At 41.1% G+C, this 20219-nt stretch overlaps 1 protein-coding gene and 1 pseudogene across 1 annotated transcript in view; both read right to left on the bottom strand.

Annotated features, from left to right (window-relative positions):
* The window catches only part of CDKL1 (cyclin-dependent kinase-like 1 (CDC2-related kinase)), a 68843-nt gene that overhangs the window by 3231 nt on the left and 45393 nt on the right, over nt 1–20219 (bottom strand). Inside the window, exons 3-7 of the mRNA XM_006899200.1 lie at nt 16846–16918; nt 9613–9703; nt 8662–8862; nt 6836–6918; nt 3128–3184 (exon numbers count right to left, since the gene is read on the bottom strand). Coding sequence (XP_006899262.1) covers nt 3128–3184; nt 6836–6918; nt 8662–8862; nt 9613–9703; nt 16846–16918 — 505 coding nt within the window. The remainder of the gene's footprint in view (nt 1–3127; nt 3185–6835; nt 6919–8661; nt 8863–9612; nt 9704–16845; nt 16919–20219) is intronic.
* LOC102846077 lies at nt 10558–11296 on the bottom strand (annotated as a pseudogene).

Genomic DNA, 20219 nt, shown 5'->3' with positions numbered 1-20219 from the left:
GCTGTCCCTCTACCCTCCCAAACATGAAACAAGAGTGGGGGGTGGGGGGGTGAAACAACCCTGAACTTAAATAACCAAACCAAAAACCTGATTTTAGTTTCTCCTACTGTTATTCCTCAATGAGTACCCAAAAGAAAGAAATGACTAAAATTCTGAACTCTGCTGGCCGAGTTGTAAGCAGCTGTTCTGCCAACTGAAAGCCAAGTGATTTGCATCCACTGGCTGCTCCGCAGGAGGAGGATGGGCGATCTCCGCCTGTGCGATTTACAGCCTCTGAGAACCCTCTGGAGGGTCAGCGGTGAGCTAGTTCCAACTCAACAGCACGTAACAAGAAGGCACAGGAGCAAGAAACTGTTGTCTTTTCTCTACCATCTTCTGTTCTTGAGGCTGTTAGTGTTCTGCTCTGAGGGAGTAGGACATACATTTTCACTTAAATGGTTAACTGGGATAATTGTTCTCAACAGTTTGGTCCCTTGCATATACTTGATAAAAACCTAGTGTTTTTATTAAAAAGAATAACTACAGATAGGGATTTTTTTATTATTAATTTCAGTGAACACTTACAGATATTTTGGATTTCCATTCATTCATTGTTGCACTTTTCTCCCCGCCCACCCCACCCCTACCCCCAGTTTGCTCTTCTCTTTGAAAAGTAAAAAATTCCTTCATTGGTATACAATCCCCCGCACCCCCCCACCCCCACCCCGAGTATACTCGAATCTGCAATACTCGAATACCTTCATTCCGGACTCTTATGATAGTCATAATGCCCTACATATAGGGATTTCTTTGTGTGTGTGTTTTTAATTTTTTTTTTTTCTTGTTGTGTACCATCAAGTTAGATCTGATTGGCACAGGAAGAGATTGCCCCTCCTTCTCCAGCAGAGCATCTGGTGGATTGGAACCACGTACCTTCAGGATTGCAGTAAAAATAATACTACATATGGTTTTAAAAAATCATGCAGTATATACCAAAATCTCTCCACCAACCCAATCTTTGATTCTTCTACTTAGAATCAGCTACTTTTTACTTTTTTTAAAACGTATCTTTTCAGAAACAATCAATGCATTTATAAGCACAAATTGTGTACATTTGTCTAACAAGGTCAGTCACAGCCAGAGCCGTGGAATCAGATCTAACTCACAGCTGACCCTCCAGTGGGTTTTTTGAGGCTGTACATCATACTGGAGGAGACTGCCCTTTTTCCTGAGGACTCACAGGTGGAGTGGAATCACCAGGTGCCACCTTTGTGTTAGCAGCACAATTCTCTATGGACAAGGCCCCTAGAGCTCCCTTATATATATATTGTTGTTAGGTGCCACGGACCCTAATACCAACCCAATAACCAAGACAAATGAAATTAAGATTTTTTTTTAGGTGTCATGAAATTGCCCGTAAGCCCATAGTAATTGTATGTATAATAGAAAGAAACACTGTCAATTTCTACAGTATCCTTATAATTATGTTTGAGCTCATTGTTGCAACCAACACATTAATTAATCTCATTGAAAGTCTACCTTGTTTTGTTTTTTTTTTTACTGTCCCTCTACTTTGATGCAGGTACTTGGTAGGTAACAGCCGTGCAGATGATAATTTTGCTCATCATTGTCATGTTTTTATTTTTTAAATCTCTTGACACTTTAGGGCACATCTTCACTCTTAAAACTCAGCATCCTTCCTTGGGTCTTAGGGAATAGGAGAGTTCCAGGAATTGCCACTTCCGAAGTGTTTCAATAGATACAGTAAAACCTGCAAAAACTGGAAACTGCGTAAGGTGCAAACTGTCCAAAGAAAAGCTCAGTTATTTCCCTCAATAGAGAGCTGTGGGAAAACGGCCCTCTCATAGAGCTCTGGTCGTGATCAGTTAAGATCTATGACCAGGGGAAAGATAAAGCAATCTGCTTGCTTAAAGGTTTATAACTTTGGACACCTTGGGGATTTGTTATGTTTTGTTTTATAATTTGGTACCCTGTCAAAGGCAGAAAATGTGTGAGATTTGGGAAACAAGGCAGTCCCCGCAAATTCTAGGTTTCACAGGTTTTGCTGTGCATTTTGATTGAGATCATAGCATCCCTGGGCACTGATTAGTTGTGTGACTGTGAGCAAATTTTGCTTCTCTTAGCAGTGTGTTCTCCAAACATTCTTCTAGGTTGTATAGGCCTGGAGTGTCCACTTGCCGAACAGAGGTAACTCGTGGTTGCTGTGAAGCTGAACACTGTGACACTGATGTGGCAAATGTGTTAATGGTTACCCATGGCAGACAGTGTTTGGTAAAGATCCCCGATTAAAACAAGATTGGAAGCAGGAGTGGCATCCACTTCTGTAATAGCATGCCTCCAGAAACCCTATGAACCTGGAGAAAGGATGAAAGTCACACAAGTGTTGAGGACTTTCGTTCATAGGGTCACTATGAATCATCTATGACTCGACAGCACTTAACAAAAACATCTACTTTGCCAAGCACAATGTCCTCCTCTCATCATTGATGCCTCTCTTGAATAAATCAGATGAAGAAGCCTTTCTATCCTCAATACACGGACAGAATTTATAAATCTCGCTGTACCTAAATTTTCCTTTCCTTTTTTTATCTAATTTTTATCATTCCCAGTCAAAATGAACCCAACTAAATTTACAACTAAAAGTACTTAGGTAAAGGAAAAGAAAAGATGCAATTGCCTACAGAGACATTTTTAAAATAAAAAAGTAAAAATAAATCCAAGACATTATATTTTCATTTTATTGTCACAATATTCTGTGAACATGGATGATTTTGCCACTTTGGATAGAAAATGATAATGAAGAAACATACAAAAGTGGCATCTGAGTGTGCATTTTTTTTTAAGAAAAGTTCCTTTTGTACTATAAACACCAGCCCCCTGAAACTTCCCTTTTGTATAAATAGATTTCAGACATATGGTTAGATTATTTAAAGTGAGAAACATTTAAGATACTCTCATTTTAACAGAACAGGTGCTATTTTAAAAGCTGGAAATACTCTGTATTTATACTTTTTTAAAACGAGGTTTGTCAAAGAAATAATTTTCTTTTCATTGCATAGACTGATATAAGTAATCCCAAATCCCCACTGATGGTAGCCTCCTGTTCTGTTGGAAGCTATACTTATACCTTCAAAATCCCCAAGGCAGAATAAGAAATGTTTGGAAACTTTAATTCAAGTGGCTCCTGTAAAAAGAGAAGAAAAGACAGTTTTTATTTGTGTTACATATTTAAGTATTGATTAGTTAAAATTTCTTCTGAGTGAGAGAAACCTTCTCTGATAACTTCCTTTTCTCCATTGCCCTTTCCACCTACCTGAAACCATATTCCTACTGTTTCATAAGCTCCTTCTTGTCTCACTTTCAAACAATTTTTCTAAATTTACTTCCTAACCGTTCCCTTCACTTCCTACAGAAACAACGCAGGCAACAGATTACGAGAGAGCCCTGTGGAGAGAGAGAAAAACCACACAGCTGAATGACTGCCATTTCATTCTTTAAATGCCTCAATTTCTGTACCTTGGCTTTCCATAGCATAATTATTAGAATCCACTTAAGTGAGAATATAATCATTGCATTGATTGGTATTATATAAAGGGAGCTTAAAAATAGTTTATTTTGCCTCCCCTGCCTAGGTAATTTCCAGATGTTTCTTGGTTTTCTGGAATAAATAGTATTGTCTCCTACAAAGGCCTGCTGTTTCCCTGTCTGCCTCCTGTTTAAAGAGGTTTCTAAGTAGACATCCATCAATTATCCTTTGCCCATATAAGGCAATTTTGCTTCAGTCACATGCTGGAGATAATCAGGAACAACAAATACTATAAAGTGGAAGGAATGCCAAATGTCAGGGAGACAAACAGGCCATTTAAAGAGACAGACCACTGACAAAAAAGCTCATGAAGGAGGAAAGCTGAAAAAAAATACCAACCAGCCAAGATGAGCGAGATAAATGGCCACAGAGTACTGCGGTAAGGATGGTCCTGTGCATGTGGGAGGCAGGGGAGCCAGCACGCTCATTCACTGAAGCACAATCCTGTGTTGTGGTGAAGTTACTTAATATACCCTGTTGTTACCAACATGGAAACCAGCCTGTACAGCCAACTTGTGATTGTGCACACAACTGGTTAAAGCCTGAGAGGAGAGCCTCTGTTTTAGAGTTCAAAACTTATCAGACTACTAACCGAAGTCAGCAATGAGAATCCACTAGGAGTTCCTTGGGAAAAAGATGGGCAGTGTCCTCCCATCAGGATTTCCAAGCTGACAAACCCAGTGTAGGACTGCTGTGAGTCAGACTCAGCTCAACGGCTGTTGTTATGTGCGATTAACATGATGGTCAAGTCAGAACCAACTCTTAGCTGACCCTTCAGCAAGTTTTCAAAGGCTATAAATTGCCTGGGAGGTCACCCATCTTTTTTTCACAGAGCAACTGGTGGATTTGAACCATGTGCCTTTGGGTTGGCAGCATAGCTTCTTATCACTAGGCTACCAGAGCACCTTTAACTAGACGGCAGTAAGTGAAATTCAATAAAACAAAGTCTTGGTGCTTTGGACTGGACTTTGCTTGTGGATGCAGATGATCAAAGTTTCCAAGTAGAAACAGGATTTTTCAGCAAAAGGGACACACTTGTACCTCAGAGTACTGGTGTGACAGAGATATGCAAACCTGGTATTAAGGCACTAGGCATTGAGCAGAGGGCTTAAATGCTTTCATAAAAGTAGTTATTAGAAACATGATTGTGAAGGAGAAAAAGCCCCACAATATTAATGAGTGAAATATAATGTAAATGAATATATTAATATATATATATAAATGTTTAAAATGTTAACACAACAAATTATTTTTAAAAATAAAAAGTCCTGGTGGCACAAAAGTTAAAGCATTCAGATGCTAACTGAAGGTCAGCGGTTTGAACCTACAAGCTGCTCTGTGGAACAAAGAGGTAGCAGTCTGCTTCCATAAAGTTTGCAGCCTGGGAAACCCAAGAGACAGTTCTACTCTATCCTATATGGTTGCTATGAGTTGAAGGCAGGAGGTTTGGGTTTATTTTTGTTTTAAATTCACCAGGAAAAGAACATCGTTAAAGTAGATTTGTATTGGCTCTTGAGAACAGATCTCCTCTCTCAGCTTAAATCACTCTCAAGCTACCTCTCTATGTTCCACTGGCAGGAATTGACCTAACATTGCTGACACTAGGCTCCGCTGTCTCAGCGACAAGGCCTAGGACGAGGCTGGCTGGTGGCTGGGATGCACTGGAGCTCATCCTGCCTGCTGAGCCAGTTTCCCAGCCCCTGAAGCAAGCACGCTTCCCTCCATCAAGGCTGCTAACCGGCAGAGGGACGTGGGCACAGATGTTGGACCAGTGCAGCCCCCGCACAGCTTCTTCCTGTGTTTCTGTCAACAGGAAATCTCTCCCGCGGGACAACCTCTGGGAAAGCCTGGGAAGCTTTGTACATTTATGAAGTCTGGCTTCTCTCTGAGGCTTCGCTGGTAGGCGTAGGAACAGGAAATCGCTCAGGGACGTTCCGTGAGGAACCGGGGATGTCCAGGTCACAAGGGAGCCTGTGGGTCACCTCCCATATGCCAGGTGTCATTCTTGTCTCTCATTTCCAGCACGAGCCACTTTTCCTCTTGCTGGGAGAGGGGAGTTGGGGCGGGGTGGAAGCTTTCACTGCGGGGGAGCCCAGGGGGAGGACAGGTCAGCACACCATGGTGGGACAGATGGAACATCTATCCGAAGACAGTGAGTAACCAGAGAGCTAGTTTCAATTTGAAAATACTTCCCTCAGAATTGCACAAAATTTAAGCATCTCTAAAGCTTACCACAAAGGGTCACCCACTGTTTATAATTTGGCATATATATATGCTCATAGTCATTTATTTTACAATTGCAAAAATCATGGCATGATTTTTTTAGAGGTTGTAATAATTTTATATCTGTAAATACACACACACACACACACACACACACACGCCTATGAATATAAATTAGATGTTCATAACCTTCTCCCCCCACCCCGCCCTCCATTTAACATTAGGTTGTAGACCTTTTTCCCGGCAATACTTAGAGATCTGTTTTTAGTGGTGCTGTTGTATTTCTATTATAAGAAAGCACTGAAACATTTAACTGATCCCCTTGTGATAGAATTGAATACCCACTGAAGGGTCAGCTATGGGTTAGTTCCAACAAGTACACAACAACAATTAATGATAGAACAGTGAAGAAAGGATTTCTATCAAATAACATCCATGTCTAATGGTTTCATTGAGATAAACTATTAGAAGTAGGTTAAGGCATACAAATTTTTAGGTTTGGTTTGATTTTTCTTAATGAGTGTTTTCTCCACATTTGGACAAACAAGTTCATAATGATTTTCTCTATGATCTCCCCATGGTAAGAACATGTTAGAAAAGAAGACTTGGACAATACTGGGGAAAAGTCAACGTTTCCTCCAATGATCAGGGTCTGAAAGTTCTGCTAAAATCCCAGTAGTATGTGATTTAACTACCTCTATTCAATTGCTATTGATGATGAAAAGCTGGTGTAGTTCAAACAGGCAACGTTGCCTCACTGTCCACTATGCTGACTGAACAATCTCCAAATTAACCGGAAAGCCCGAGTCTTGCTAGCCATGCTGTACCGGTTTTCCTCTGCACCCTTAGACTGGCCTTCTAGTGCAGGATGGGCCACTGGGCTCAGGCAGATAACCAACAAGCAAGCCCTAACCAGTGTGACCAGGCCAGCTCTGCAAGCCACCATATAAACAGACATTAGCCACTTAACCACCCTGGTAATCCCAGCTCTTACACGCTAATCTCCCTCCATGATGAGTCACTCACCATATCTTCAGGGTCTGGAATTTTCACACCACTGAAGTACTGATTCGTGCTAAATACTTGCTGGTGTCTAGGAATGAGATCCCCTTTGGACAAGAAGAAGGACAGGTGTAAAGTAAGAATATCAGCAATCATTGACGTCAGGCTTCCACCTGTAAGTGCTGGGTCTGTCTGTGCTTGTTGTTTCATTTCTGAGGGAACAGCATTCAGCGGCTCTTACTCAGGCCCACGATGAGCAGGGCACTGTGGTGGGCACAGTGGAGGTACGCAACAGAAACTGAAGGTTGCAATGGTCTCACTGCTCAAGGGCTACAATGTCTGTGAGGAATCCAAACCCAATATGTTAGGAACATGTGCAAACAAAATAATGCATTCTGTTCTCAGAAAAAAGTGTGACTACAAATCAGTGATGGTGACTGAAGTCAGATGGACTGAGATAAGAAGGCACTGGCTTAGCACTTAGAACAGTGCCTGGCACACCAAGTATCTGATAACCATCTCAGGAAGGAAAGGAACAGATCATGAAAGATTTTCTAGCTAGAAGCAAGAAGTTTCTGAAGCGGAACGATCTTTTCTTGTTTGCAAGGCGCTCTGGTGGTATAGTGCAAAGCAATTTGTGCTGCAGACCAAAAAGCACCCCCAGAAGTTCCAAGGGAGAAGATGGGCAGCCTCCTCTCATTATAATTTGCAGCCTCAGAAAATCAGAACCAATCTGACAGATATAAATTTCAATTGAGTTTTTCTTGTTGTTATATCGATTAGAGATCACCTGGGGATTCTGTTTCTTCCACTGCTTAGAAGCATTTATGTGAAGCAGTGCAACAAAAGGAGCAATTTTACATTAGGTGAAGTTTATCTTGCCTATATGTCAGCAAATAGTAATATGTTAGGCACACCACACTTGGAAAAGCCCTTTATAAGATAAAGATAAGGAGATGTTCAGAAGTGCTGCTCTTAGGAACACCTAGGCCCACTCACGAGGGCAAAATAGAAAACAAAAACTTTCCAAGCAGGGGTTCCTCATCGGCTGCCATGGACTAAGCTGGGGTTCCTACCTGAGTGGAGCAAGCTGCCTAATTCCACCAGTTTGGAAAGTCACCTCTCACTCAGAGCCTGAAACTGTCACCACCCTCTGTTTTGGAAGAGCAACCAAAACCTATCACTCCAAAGCCTTGCCCCAGATCCCAGTGGGCTTCTCCAGGAAACAGCTCCCGAATGGAGTAACCTTCTCATCCAGAGAGCTGGAGGGAGCTGAGGGAATGCCCTACAACCATCAGAGGAAACACACCAAAGGCAGGCTACATGGTCCCTAACAGGTCACTGGACAAAACTAAGTTATCAGCAAAGATTTACTACCTACTGTGTTCAAGTGGTGGACTTTTCTGTTGCTGGTCAATAAAACTCATGCATGTTCACCATCCATCTGTCAGTGAAACTTGTGTGATGCTATTATCCTGAACAGGGAGCAAGAGTTGGGCTGCCAACTCAGAATCAGTTGGTCTGAATCTACCAACTGCTCCATGGGAAAAAGATGTGCTTTCTCCTCCAGTGAAATTTACAGCTTCCGAAAACCCACTGGAGGATCTGACTCGATGGCACATAGCATCAACAGCAATATTATCTTGAGTGGCAGAGCCACCAGACTAAGATGGATTAGGAATAAAGACCTGGAGATCTGCTTTAGAAAATGTCAGTGAGAACTCAATGGATCACAATAGCCTAAGCAAAACCTGGGACAGGAGAAGAAACCAGAAATTTGTGCTCTGCTCTGGCCTAGCAGGGGTAAAAATATCCAGTTCCCCTAAAAATGGGACAAAACCACAACTTACCCAAGGTTTTCCTAATCAGGTAGAGTTGATCCACATCTGATTTTCCTGGCCACAGAGGCATGCCTGACAGCAGCTCAGCGAAGACACAACCAATGGCCCAAACATCAACTGGGGGGCCGTAGTGCGTGTCTCCCACTAACAGCTCCGGGGAGCGGTACCATCTGGTAGCAACATAATCTGTGTAGTAGTCACTCGGTCCAGCTGGCCAGTGATGGGACATGGAAAGCAGAAAGAGCAAGGGAGGGCCCGAATCAGCCAAGAGGGGAAGACCTGAAAAATCAAGCTTGTGCATGCCCAATTTCTAAATCAGTGCTTCTCAATATTCATTGCACATTAAATCACCCCAAAATTTTTTCTCAGTTGCAATAGAGTCAGCCTCCACCTCAGGAGACCCCATATGTGTCAGAGTACAGCTGTCGTTCAGTAGGGTTTTGATGCTGTTTTTCCGAAAGAGATTGCTAGGCTTTCTAAGGTGTCTCTGGGTGGACTTGAACTTCCAACCTTTCAGTTAGCTGTCAAACACGTTAACAGTCTGCACCACTCAGGGACTCTAGGGTACACGGTTTTTTAAAAATGCTAGTATTTGGGCTCAACCCCAATCCAATTAAACCAGAATCCTTAAGGGGGTTGGGAAACATAAATAAGAAATATCTGGAGTCATAGCTGAACATTGCTCATCTAAATATTCTTAAAAATACTGTTCTACATTTTTTAAAAAGTACTATTCTTAAAAAAAGTAGAAACAGAGAAAGATAGTTTTTACTATCAACTTTATCATGCTGTAACTTAAATGTAACATATATTTTAAACCCTTGCGATGCAGCTACATATTCAGCACTTACATAGTTATTATCACCAGAAACATTATGCTATTAAAGTGCAAAAACCGATTTTCTGTACCACTTAGCTCCTTTATCATAAAAGAAGCGTTTCCATCTTTTACATACTCACTCAAAAGCCGAGCAAAGCCGAAGTCACAAAGCTTAATCACGGAGCGTTTTGTGATGAGGATATTTTCTGGCTTTACATCTCTATGTATGCACTAGTCATAAAGATAAATCAAAGTAAAAACAGATTAGTAAGGAGCATCTGTAAAATATAGGATAGAGAAAACACTACCTATTTAACAAATACATGAGAAACCACGGTAGGAAGTTGTACTGCTACCCAAAGGGCAGGTGTTCTGGAGGTCTGAATCCACCAGCAGCAACCTGGGAGAAAGATGAGCAGTCTCCTCCCGGTCCAATAACAGCCTCAAAAACCAGACGGAAGGCTGGTATGGGTTGGAATCGAAAAGATAGCAGTGAGTTTGCAGGTTTTAAACAACTTCTTTTTTAGTCGGCCGTTGCCCCCTTGGAAAGATAAAAATGTTATTGCTATAGGTCCCAGCAAGTCGGTTCCAATAGTGACTTTATGAACAACACAACCCTGCCCAGCCCTGTTCTGTCATTGTAATTTTTGCTGTGTTCGAGCCCATTATTACAGCCACTGTGTCAATCCATCTAATTGAGCCTTTTTTTTCACTCACCTACTTTTCTAAGCATGATGTCCATCTGTAGGTAGCGCCCCGCATTAACATATCTAAAGAATGTGAGACAAAATCACTTCTAATGAGCATTCTGGCTGTACGTCTTCCAGGAGAGATTTGGTTGGTTATGTGGCAATCTGAGGTATATTCAATACTCTTTGTCAATACAGCAATTAAAAAGCATCAATTCTTCAGTCTTTTTTATTATTCACTGTTCAGCTTTAGCATCCACATGAGGCAATGGAAAATATCATGGAATGGTTCAACTGCATCTTTTTTTTTTGGAGGGGGGCACAGTGGACATTTATTGAGAGCAGGTTTTGTGGTGCAAGAGGGAGCTGGGCCTTCGGCTGGTGCTGGTGCTGCCATTAGCTGGTGGGCCAGACGGCAACACCCACAATAGCCACGAGCAGCAATAAAATGACCATGATCATCCCGCATGATGTAGACTTTCTGTCCACCATGCTCACCCGGCAGGTTTCAGTGCGAAGTTTCTCATCCGTATTCTTCACCAGGTTGGCAAGGTCATCAATTATCTCATTTTGTTCATCTAATTCATTCCCAATCTCCTGTCCCATTTGTTTTTGGCGACTTATGATGGAGGAAAGGGCTTCAAGACCGGCATCCTGCTCTTGGATAATTCTCTGCTGCTGTTGCCAGATTTCATCAAAACCTAAGCCTCTCGTCTCCTCAGGCTTCTCAAGGAGCCGAGGGTTGGGTGCTCCTCGCTGAGGCCCTCCAGTCATCAAGCTGGACCTGATTACATCTGGTTCTGCACCCTCATTCTTAAAGGATGCCAGAAGTCTCTCTCGAGTTACAAGATCATCCAGTAGGTTCTGTCTTCAATCCCCTTCAAGTTGGGTTATCTGATGTGTTGACACAGCTCTTAGCAATAAGTCCTTCAAAAGGGAGATCTTTCCCTTCAGATTCTGCAACAAAGCTCTAATTGTCATGGTAAGCTTGGTTGTATTTTCACCATTTCTCTCATACTGATTTCATTGTTGAATTTTCTCAGCCATCTGTTGGGCGATTTGACAAGTAGAATCATGTGGAGGACCAGGGGTCCAGGGCTGCAGTCTCTGCCTGCTGCTCCGATCTCAACTGCATCTTGTTCTCCTAGTGATATCTTAACTTTTTAACACTTTGTTGTTGTTAGGTGCCATCGAGTCAAGTATGATTCATAGTGACCCTATGAACAAAAGATCTGAACCCAGTCCTGTCCTGAACCATCCTCACACTTTCTGACACACAAGAGCCCACTGCAGCAGTCACTGTGTCAATTCACCTGGCTAAGGGTATTCCTGCGCCAACCCTCCAGCCTTCCCAGTATCATGTCCCTCTCCAAGGAACAGCACCTTCTAGCAGTAAGTCCAAAGTATATGAGGCGGAGCCTCATCATTTTTGCCTCCAAAGAGTACTCTGGATGCACCTTCTCCAAGACATATCTATTCCAGAGGTCTTCTGCCACTCTTTGTCCTTTGTAATGTGCTGTCTGGTTTCTTAACTGCAGCTTCCAAAGGCACTGATTGTGGATCCAAGTAAAACTAAATTCTTGGCAATTCTCCATTTTTCATTATATTTATTACTGGTCCAGTGGTGAAGAATTTTGTTTTCTTTATATCCAGGTTGAATCCAATACAGAAGACTCGAGTACTGGATCTTCTTTAGCCAGTGCTCCAAGTTCTCTTGACTTTCAGCAAGTATGGTTATGTCAGCCATATAATGCAAAGCATGACAATGAATCAGGAAGACCAAGGAAGATTGTGATGCTAGTGAAAAAGACTGAATATACCATGGACCACCAGAAGAACAAGCAAGTTTTTCTTGGAAGAAGTACAACTCAGATGTTCCCTGGAGGTAAGGGTGACAAGATGTGATATCACATATTTTGGGCATGTATCAAGAGGCGCCAAAAAGACTTCAGATTTGATGAAGACGCTATCAAATACTAGGAAGATTCTCAAAGAGATAGCTTAACACAGAAGTTGAAACAATTGGCTTGCTTATTTACTCTGCAAACAGATTTAATAAACGTGGTAAAATGATACAAGGGAGCATTGGTGGCCTAGAAGTAAGAAACTGCACTACAATCTGGAAGGCATGTGGTTTGGATCCACCAGCTGCTCTGTGGGAGGAGGGTGGGCAATCTTCTCCTGTGCGATTAACTGCCTCTGAAAACTAGAGGGTCAGGAATGGGTCCATTCCAATTCGATGGCACTCAACAACAACAACAACAAAATGATACAATACTGATGCGTACTTTCCTGAATTCAAATGACACACTATTTCCTTGTTCTGTTCAAATTACTGCCTTTTAATCTATGAACAGGTTCCACATGAACAGTCAAGAGTTCTGGAATTCCCATCTTTACAGTGCTACCCTTAATTTGTTATGATTCACTCTGTTGGATGACTATGTGTAGTCAATAAAGCACACGTAAACATCTTCCTGGTATTATCTACTTTCAGCCAAGATCCATCTGACATCAGTAATAATATCCCTTTTTCCATGTCCTTTTCAGAATGTCAATGTATTACTTGTGTGTAGTATAAATTATATTGTTCAATAATTTCTGCATTCTGTTGGATTATCTTTCTTTGGAATTAGGTACAAGTATGGATCTCTTCCAGTTAGCTGCTAAGGTCTTCCAAATTTTTTGGCATAGATGAATGGCCCTTTCAGCACTGTATTTATTTGCTGAAATACCTCAATTGGTATTACACCAAAACATGGAGCTTGTTTTTCACTAACACTCATGCCTTTGGTGTAGTTTGGGATTCTTTCTTTAGTACTATTGGGTCTTGAGCAGATGCCACTTCCTAAAAGGGTTGAATGTTTATCAATTATTTTTGTTACAATGACTATATATTGCTTCCATTGTATTGTTGTATTTTTGCCCATAGACTCTTTCACTGTTAAAACTCAAGGCTTGAATTTCTTATTTACTTGTTTCAGCTTGAAAAATGCCAAATGTGTTCTTTCCTTTTGTTTTTCTAACTATATTTCTTGGTACATTTCTTTGTAATATTCACTTTGTCTTCCTGAACCTCCCTTTGAAATATTTTCTTTAGCTTATTACATCATTACACTTTGTTCCATTTGCTTTAGCTTCTCTACATTTTAGAACAAGTTTCAGAATTTCTACTGACATCCATTTTGGTCTTTTCTTTGTGTTCCTCCCATCTCCCATGGGATGTTTCCCCCTACGTATGTCGCCCTTAATATCATTCTTTAACTTGTTTGGTCTTCAGTCATTAATGTCCAATATATCAAATATAATCTTGAAAGGTCTAAATTCAGGTGGGGTATATGTATGATTATACTTTGGCTCTCATAACAAGCTTTCATTTTCTTTAGTTCCAACTTGAACTTGCATATGAGCAAATTCTTCCTTCTTCATCTAGCCTTGTTTTGACTGATGCTGCTGAGCTTATCCATCATCTCTTTCCACAGATGTAGTTGATTTGAACCTTTTCTATTCTATCCAGTGAGTTTCATGAGTATTGTTTAAGTTGCAGGGGGAAGGTATTTCTAATGAATATGTTGTTGGTTTGGCAAAACTCTGTCATATGATCGTAGCACCATTTCTTTCACCAAGTCCACAGTTACAACTTCTTTGTTTACAAATTTTGTGGCTTGCTTGAATGTTTGATCCATTTCAGACTGCAAAAGTTGATACCAATATCCAATATCTTCATCATTAGTGATTAGTGCATAAACTTCCACAACATTTATTAACTGATCTTCCTTTTAGGCACAGGGATATCCTATTTACACAATCGTGAACTTTAATACAGCACTTGAAATGTTCTTTATGATGATGAATATGAAGTCATTCCTCTTCAACTTGTCATTTCCAAAATAGTAGGCCAAATGACCATCTGACTGAAAGTGGCTATTAACAGCCATTTCAGCTTGCTAATGCATAGGGTATCATTTTATGTGTCCTATTTAATTCTGGACAACATCAATTTTCCTACTTTCCTTCTTAGCACATTTCACATTCTGATTATTAATGGACATTTGCGGCTGTTTCTTCTCATTTTGAGTCTGAAAAATTTCTGCAGTCATGTCATTGAGGTCAACTCTACTTTGAGGAGAGCTCTTCTCCAGTTGTATCTTAAGTGCCTTTCACCCTGAGGGACTTATCTCCTAGCACTATCCCAGGCAGAATTCTGTTGTTATACATAACGTTTTCATTGACCAATGTCATAGGTTCTTCTTCCAGCTTGTCTTAATCTTTGAAGTTCTGCTAAAACGTGTCCCCATCATGCAAACTACCACACTACAATAAACAGATGTATGAGGGGTGAAGTGATAGAAAACTACCTGTTGAAGAACAAAATATCAATCTCATATAAATCTAATTCCTGGCAGGCCCAAAAGGATCAAAGGGGAAAAGAGGTGAAATAAGGTCACCAGATTTAGAAAATAAAATACAAGAACCTTATTAGATGTGAATTTCTGGTAAACAATTTTTTTTCTCAGTATTTGGGATTTAGTTAAAAAACTGAAAAACAAAACCCTATTGTTTAGCTGCAATTGAACAACATCATCTGTGAGCTGAGATTTCACTGAGAATCTTGTATTCTGCTAAGAATCTCTCAATGAACGAGAAATATGAAAACACTCTCGGGGAGACTTGCACCAGAATTATAGGCGCAGCAAGTTGGTGCACAGGGAGAAGTCGCAGTTGGTTTGTTTAACTGAGAACACAGCACAGTCTTCCCAGTAAACAGGACAAGCCCTCTGTCTGCTGAGATAAACTGGGGAAAGAGAAGGGCGGGGGACCATCAGCTTGCCAAGAGAGCTCGCTTCCAGCTCTGACATTCCTCCCAACAGATAAACAGGAGCAGGCTGCCCTCACTGGATGGTGAGAGTCGCTAGGTGTCAGCTCCGTCCCACACAAGTGTCCTCAAGTGGCATCTGCCCTGCAGGATATGGCCCCAGCACAGAATTCAACGTCAAACCACCTGTGGTTTCTCAACCACAGGCGACATTCTTTAACAGGATGATGTTAGAGAGTTCAGGATCAGTGAAGGATCCTCACAGATTTCCTTCTTCAAAGGACAGATTTCTTGGCAATGAACAAACCAACAGCCTAATTAACAATCACAGAAAAACAAAATACCACTGAGTGGGCCAAAGCACCACACAGGGTTCTAAAAACTCTTCCTGTCCCCTCCCTAGATCCCTGGAGGGGAATGTGGAATCCCTCTGCAGTCTAAAGAAACTCTTTTGGCCTTCAGCCTGAAGCCCTACGGTTATTTTTTACTTTTAAAATCAGGGGAGGAGAAAGGGCAGAATTCTTCTTGGGCTTGACCTAGTTCTCACTCGGAAAGGCCTTCAGTGTCAACATTTCCCTATGGGTATTTCTGATTCTGGCAAATCTTCTGGGTGGCCATTTCTCACTTATTTTCTTATACTCTATCTGGTTCTCAGGAACTAATGGCTCCTAGAGCTGTATTCCTTTACCACATATTGCTATAAGTGAACGCACCAGTAAGTATCATGATGACAGATGGTCAGATGCCTTGTAAGCAAGAATATACTCCTGCTCAGATCTGGGAATTCGGCACCCTTCCCCCATCAGTTCTTGCACTTGGAGACAAACAGCTTCTGTGGCTCTCCAGGGAACAGCGGTATGCATGACATTTGTCATTAGTGACTCTGGACCCAGGGCCGGATACTGTCTCTCCTACTGGTCTGTCCTAAAGCCTACTTACTGTCAGGAAAGCTCACACTCCTCTCACAATTAATACTATAAGATGTCCTCCCTCCCCATCACACATGCATTCTCACAAGGATTGCAGCCTCCACATAAGCGGGGAGAAGTATTGGCTCCTCTCATGGTTTATCCTTTCTGGAGAGGCCATCTGGCACAGTGCAAGGAAGGGGGTCTGCACTATCAGTTAAACCAGCCCCAGGCTGTCCATGGGATGATATGCGGGGGTCAAACCGCCCTGGCAGTCAAAATTAAGCTCTAATGTTGGAATCTGGTTTCTATGCTCGGGTAGTGGGCCATGCTGTATCTCAGGAAACAGCAAGCTTCTAGGCATCTGTGCAATCAATCACACCCTCTGAATTGCAGTGCACTCACTGTGCCTCCGCCAGCCCATGTGCAGCCTGGGGCATCTCACAGAAACCCATATCATCCACACACACACAACAGCACCTCCACAGCACATTTAGGATTCCACCTTGGGCCACTAAATGGGCATAAGTCACCTGGAGTTTCCTGTGCAACTTCAGATCAATAAAGGCTCTAAGTGAGTGGAATTGTATCTTAAATATGAGCACTTTCAAATTAGTTTACATACACAATTTCTTATAAGATGACAAAATTCTGCGCCCCCCCCCATTTCTTGAGCAAAAAGAAAAATGGCATTTTTAGCCCTTACTTACCCCAACTAGGCTTCTGAGGATTTGGGTAAAAATTATATCACAAAACCCCATTACCGTCAAACTGAGTCTGACTCTCAACTTTTCCAAGGCTTTCAGTCTTTATAAGAGGACTCTGTCCATCTTTCTCCTGAGGAGCAACTGACAGAATTGAACCAATGACTTTTACATTAGCAGCCCAAAATGTTAGGCATAAACTGTACAAAAGCCTCACCTTAGCTTAAGATTTTTAAGCACAGATCATGAGACTTACATTGTGTTTGTGGCAAAAATTTACAGCTTGCAGTGTCTGCCAAGTTATGCTCTTCACGAGATGTTCTGGTACCCTAATAAAAACACAGAAGCAGCACAAACACATTCTTTAGCATGGCTGTGGAATTCAGCTCAAAAAAGCAAAGTCATAAACCCACACTGGCTTAATCCAGTATATCTGAACAGGCGTCAGCAGTAAAAACTCCTAGGGGTCCTATAATGCCTAATGCCGCCTAACATAAATCTATATTTATGTTTAGATTTATATCTATATACAAGAGCTGGGTTCTACAGAAGTTTGTAGGCCAAGATTGGTGAGCATTAGGGTGAAAGGAGGTGACAAAGCCTCCCAGTTGAAAATACATTAGGGCCTGAGGGCCTGTGGCCCTCCAGCCTGGTCTAAATTGTTTTTTGTCAAACATTCTTCTAAGTGGTATAGCACTGGTCTGTGCACTGCTGTACAGAGGTAACTCGTGGTTGTTGTGATGCTAAACACTGTGACACTGATGTGCCAAATACGATAGTGGTTATCCATGGTGGACAGTGTTTGGTGGAGCTTCCGGATTAAAACAAGCTTGGAAGCAGGAGTGGCATCCACTTCTGAAATGGCTTGCCTCCGGAAATTCTATGAACAGTGCTCAGGTCTTTTGTTCATAGGGTCACTATGAGTCCTCTACAACTTGACTGCACTTAACAACAACAACAACAACATAGATATTTATCTGTATTTATATCTCTTTATAGATATTCATCTGTATTTATATCTCTATGTAGATATCTATCTATATAAACCACTGTATGTGGCTGGTTTGGTTTCTCCAGAGAACCCAGGGAAGAACCCCAGGGAGGAGAACAGAGTAGGGAAGAGGATTAAATTGTATACCACATGACAAAGATTAATAATAATAAACAGAGTCATTCTCGCTCTCTTCCCGACTGCTCTGCTCTGAGGTCTTGGTAGGTGCATCTGCTCACATGTTGTTTCCATCACAGTTTCTAAATTTGATGCCATTGTTCCTCGTACATCTTTCCTGGCTCTAATCTAATATAACAAGGGCAGACAGTGGCCCCAGGAGGCCCTGCATGAATCAGAAAAAGGTCTGTCTTCTGGAAAGGTAAGGCAACACTTTAAAGAATAAACCTCAGAAAAAGTGGGTTCATTTTCAGAGATCTCCTGCAAACTAGCTGGATTTAATGCTTTTGTGACACAAACGTTAAATTATCTTGCTGTGGTCCTACTGCAGATCTAATAAGTAAGCCAAGGAGGAAACTCTTGAGGAATGACCCCAAAAAAGTTATTTCCAGCCCCGGGGGGAGACTACAAGGCCATTGTTGTCACAGGCCAGATGTCCAGGAAATCCTTTCAAACAGAGCTGAGGATGTGTGTACTGAGAGATGGGACAGCATGGGGAAAATGCAGAGACCACCTCAAGAATAATTAGTGGGGAAAAAAAAAAAAAAGAATAATTAGTGGGGACTTTTCTGTACCTGAGCTGCATCCCTGCATTTGAAATAGTTTCTCTCCAAAGTCTCTCCCTTATTTTAGGGGCACATAGGCACAAATGCCAGACTTAGAGATCTAGAAAGAAAACCTAAAAAAACACAACTAGAAAAAAGACATCTCAGAAGGAAGAGAGAGACAGAGAGAGAGAGAGAGCACAAGCGTGAGGGAAGGACAAGGGGCAGGAGGCAGGGGATATATTTGATTATTCAACTATTAGAACAATACAAAGCTATCATGCTGGACATTTTAGTCTCAAAAAACACCTTCTAAAAGAAAGCACATTTTAAAAATAAATAGCACTAGAATATCATTTGTTATTGTTGTTTGGTGCCATCAAGTTGCCTATGACTCCTCATGACCTATGAACAACAGATGGGAACCTTGCCCTTTCCGACGCCATCCTTACAATCTCTGTCATGTTCAAGACTATGGTGGCAGTCACTGTGTCGATTTATTTCATTGAGAGTCTTCCTTTCTTTCACAGACTCTCTACCTTTCCCAGCATGATGTTTCTAAGGACTAGCACCTCCTGAAAATATGCCTGAAGCACCTCATGAAAATATGCCCAAAGTATGTGAGACGAAGTTTTATCATCCTTGCCTCTAAGGAGCATTCTGCTTGCATTTCCTTCAAGACAGATTTGTTTGCTCTTTTGGCAGTCCATGATGTATTCAATATTCTTCTCCAACACCATAATTCAAAGGTATAAATTCCTTTCTAAAAATTATCTTTATTTATTGTTTAACTTTCAGATATACAGGAAGCAATATAATCTTTAACCAGGATATCATTAATGTTCCTCTATTTGGAATACATTGTTACACAATTCTTAAATGTGAAAGCTCTGGACTAACTTCCTTGTGTGCTGGAATGGCTATTTACTTCTTTATTACTTGGTCTTTTTATCTGGAATACAGCATCCTCAAGGTTTTATCTTTAAGATTGCTTTTAGATGCAATACTCTGAGGATCAGCATAGTAGTTAGATTTTCACTTTTGAAGGAAGTTAAAAACATGGAAAAGAAGAAAAGTAAAATGAATCCTGTGGTATTGGACCAGAAAATACACACACACACACATTCACACACTCTCTCATCCAAGAAAAGTAAAATGCATCCTGTGGTACTGGACCAGAATACACACACACACACACACACACACACACATTCACACTCTCTCTCATCCATAATCACACACTATACTTGACCTCTGTCTACTGAGAGGTATCTGGAATTAGGTATCAGTAATACCTCAGTAGCAATGAGCACACCTTGAGCTGCTTATATTGATTTCTAAACACCATCCACAAAAGAAAAGAAAAAAATCTCTTTAGAGAAATAGCTATGAACTATGTCACTAGCACTTCTATTTCTGTTTGTTTGAATTTGACTGTTAGGGAAGGGAAGAAACAAAATGAGCCCGGGACATACTATTGTACAAGAAAGTAAGGAAATACCCACACAATGATATGGCACTAAAGAAAGGATATTAAAGCCAGTTTGAAAGGTCCCTGCTAATATAACTGACATTATAAGGATCAAAATTAATAATAATACATTCTAATATATGGAGGAGTAATGGGACATGATGCATTCAAATTAAATCAGAGGAAATTTTTTTCTTCAGATTTCCCTTAAATGATTTTCTAAATGCTTGAGATTGTTTAAAAAAAAGGGGCGGGGGAAATTCTGATCCCCAAACTTAAAAAGTCTATCTTAGCGAGAATAACATATAAAACCCTTGTGAATACTAGTTTGTTTGTTTTTATTATTAAATTTTATTCATTTTAATGAACATTTACAGAGATTTTGGGTTTTCATTCATTCATTGTTGCACTGTTTTCTCCACCCTCCTCCCCAGTTCGTTCTTGGT

The sequence above is a fragment of the Elephantulus edwardii genome, unplaced genomic scaffold (assembly GCF_000299155.1).
Source record: "Elephantulus edwardii isolate Elephantulus edwardi_28Jun2011 unplaced genomic scaffold, EleEdw1.0 scaffold00247, whole genome shotgun sequence".
NCBI classification, from domain to species: Eukaryota; Metazoa; Chordata; class Mammalia; order Macroscelidea; family Macroscelididae; genus Elephantulus; species Elephantulus edwardii.
Note: the sequence above shows the minus strand (reverse complement) of the source record. Positions and strands in the feature narration are given on the sequence as shown.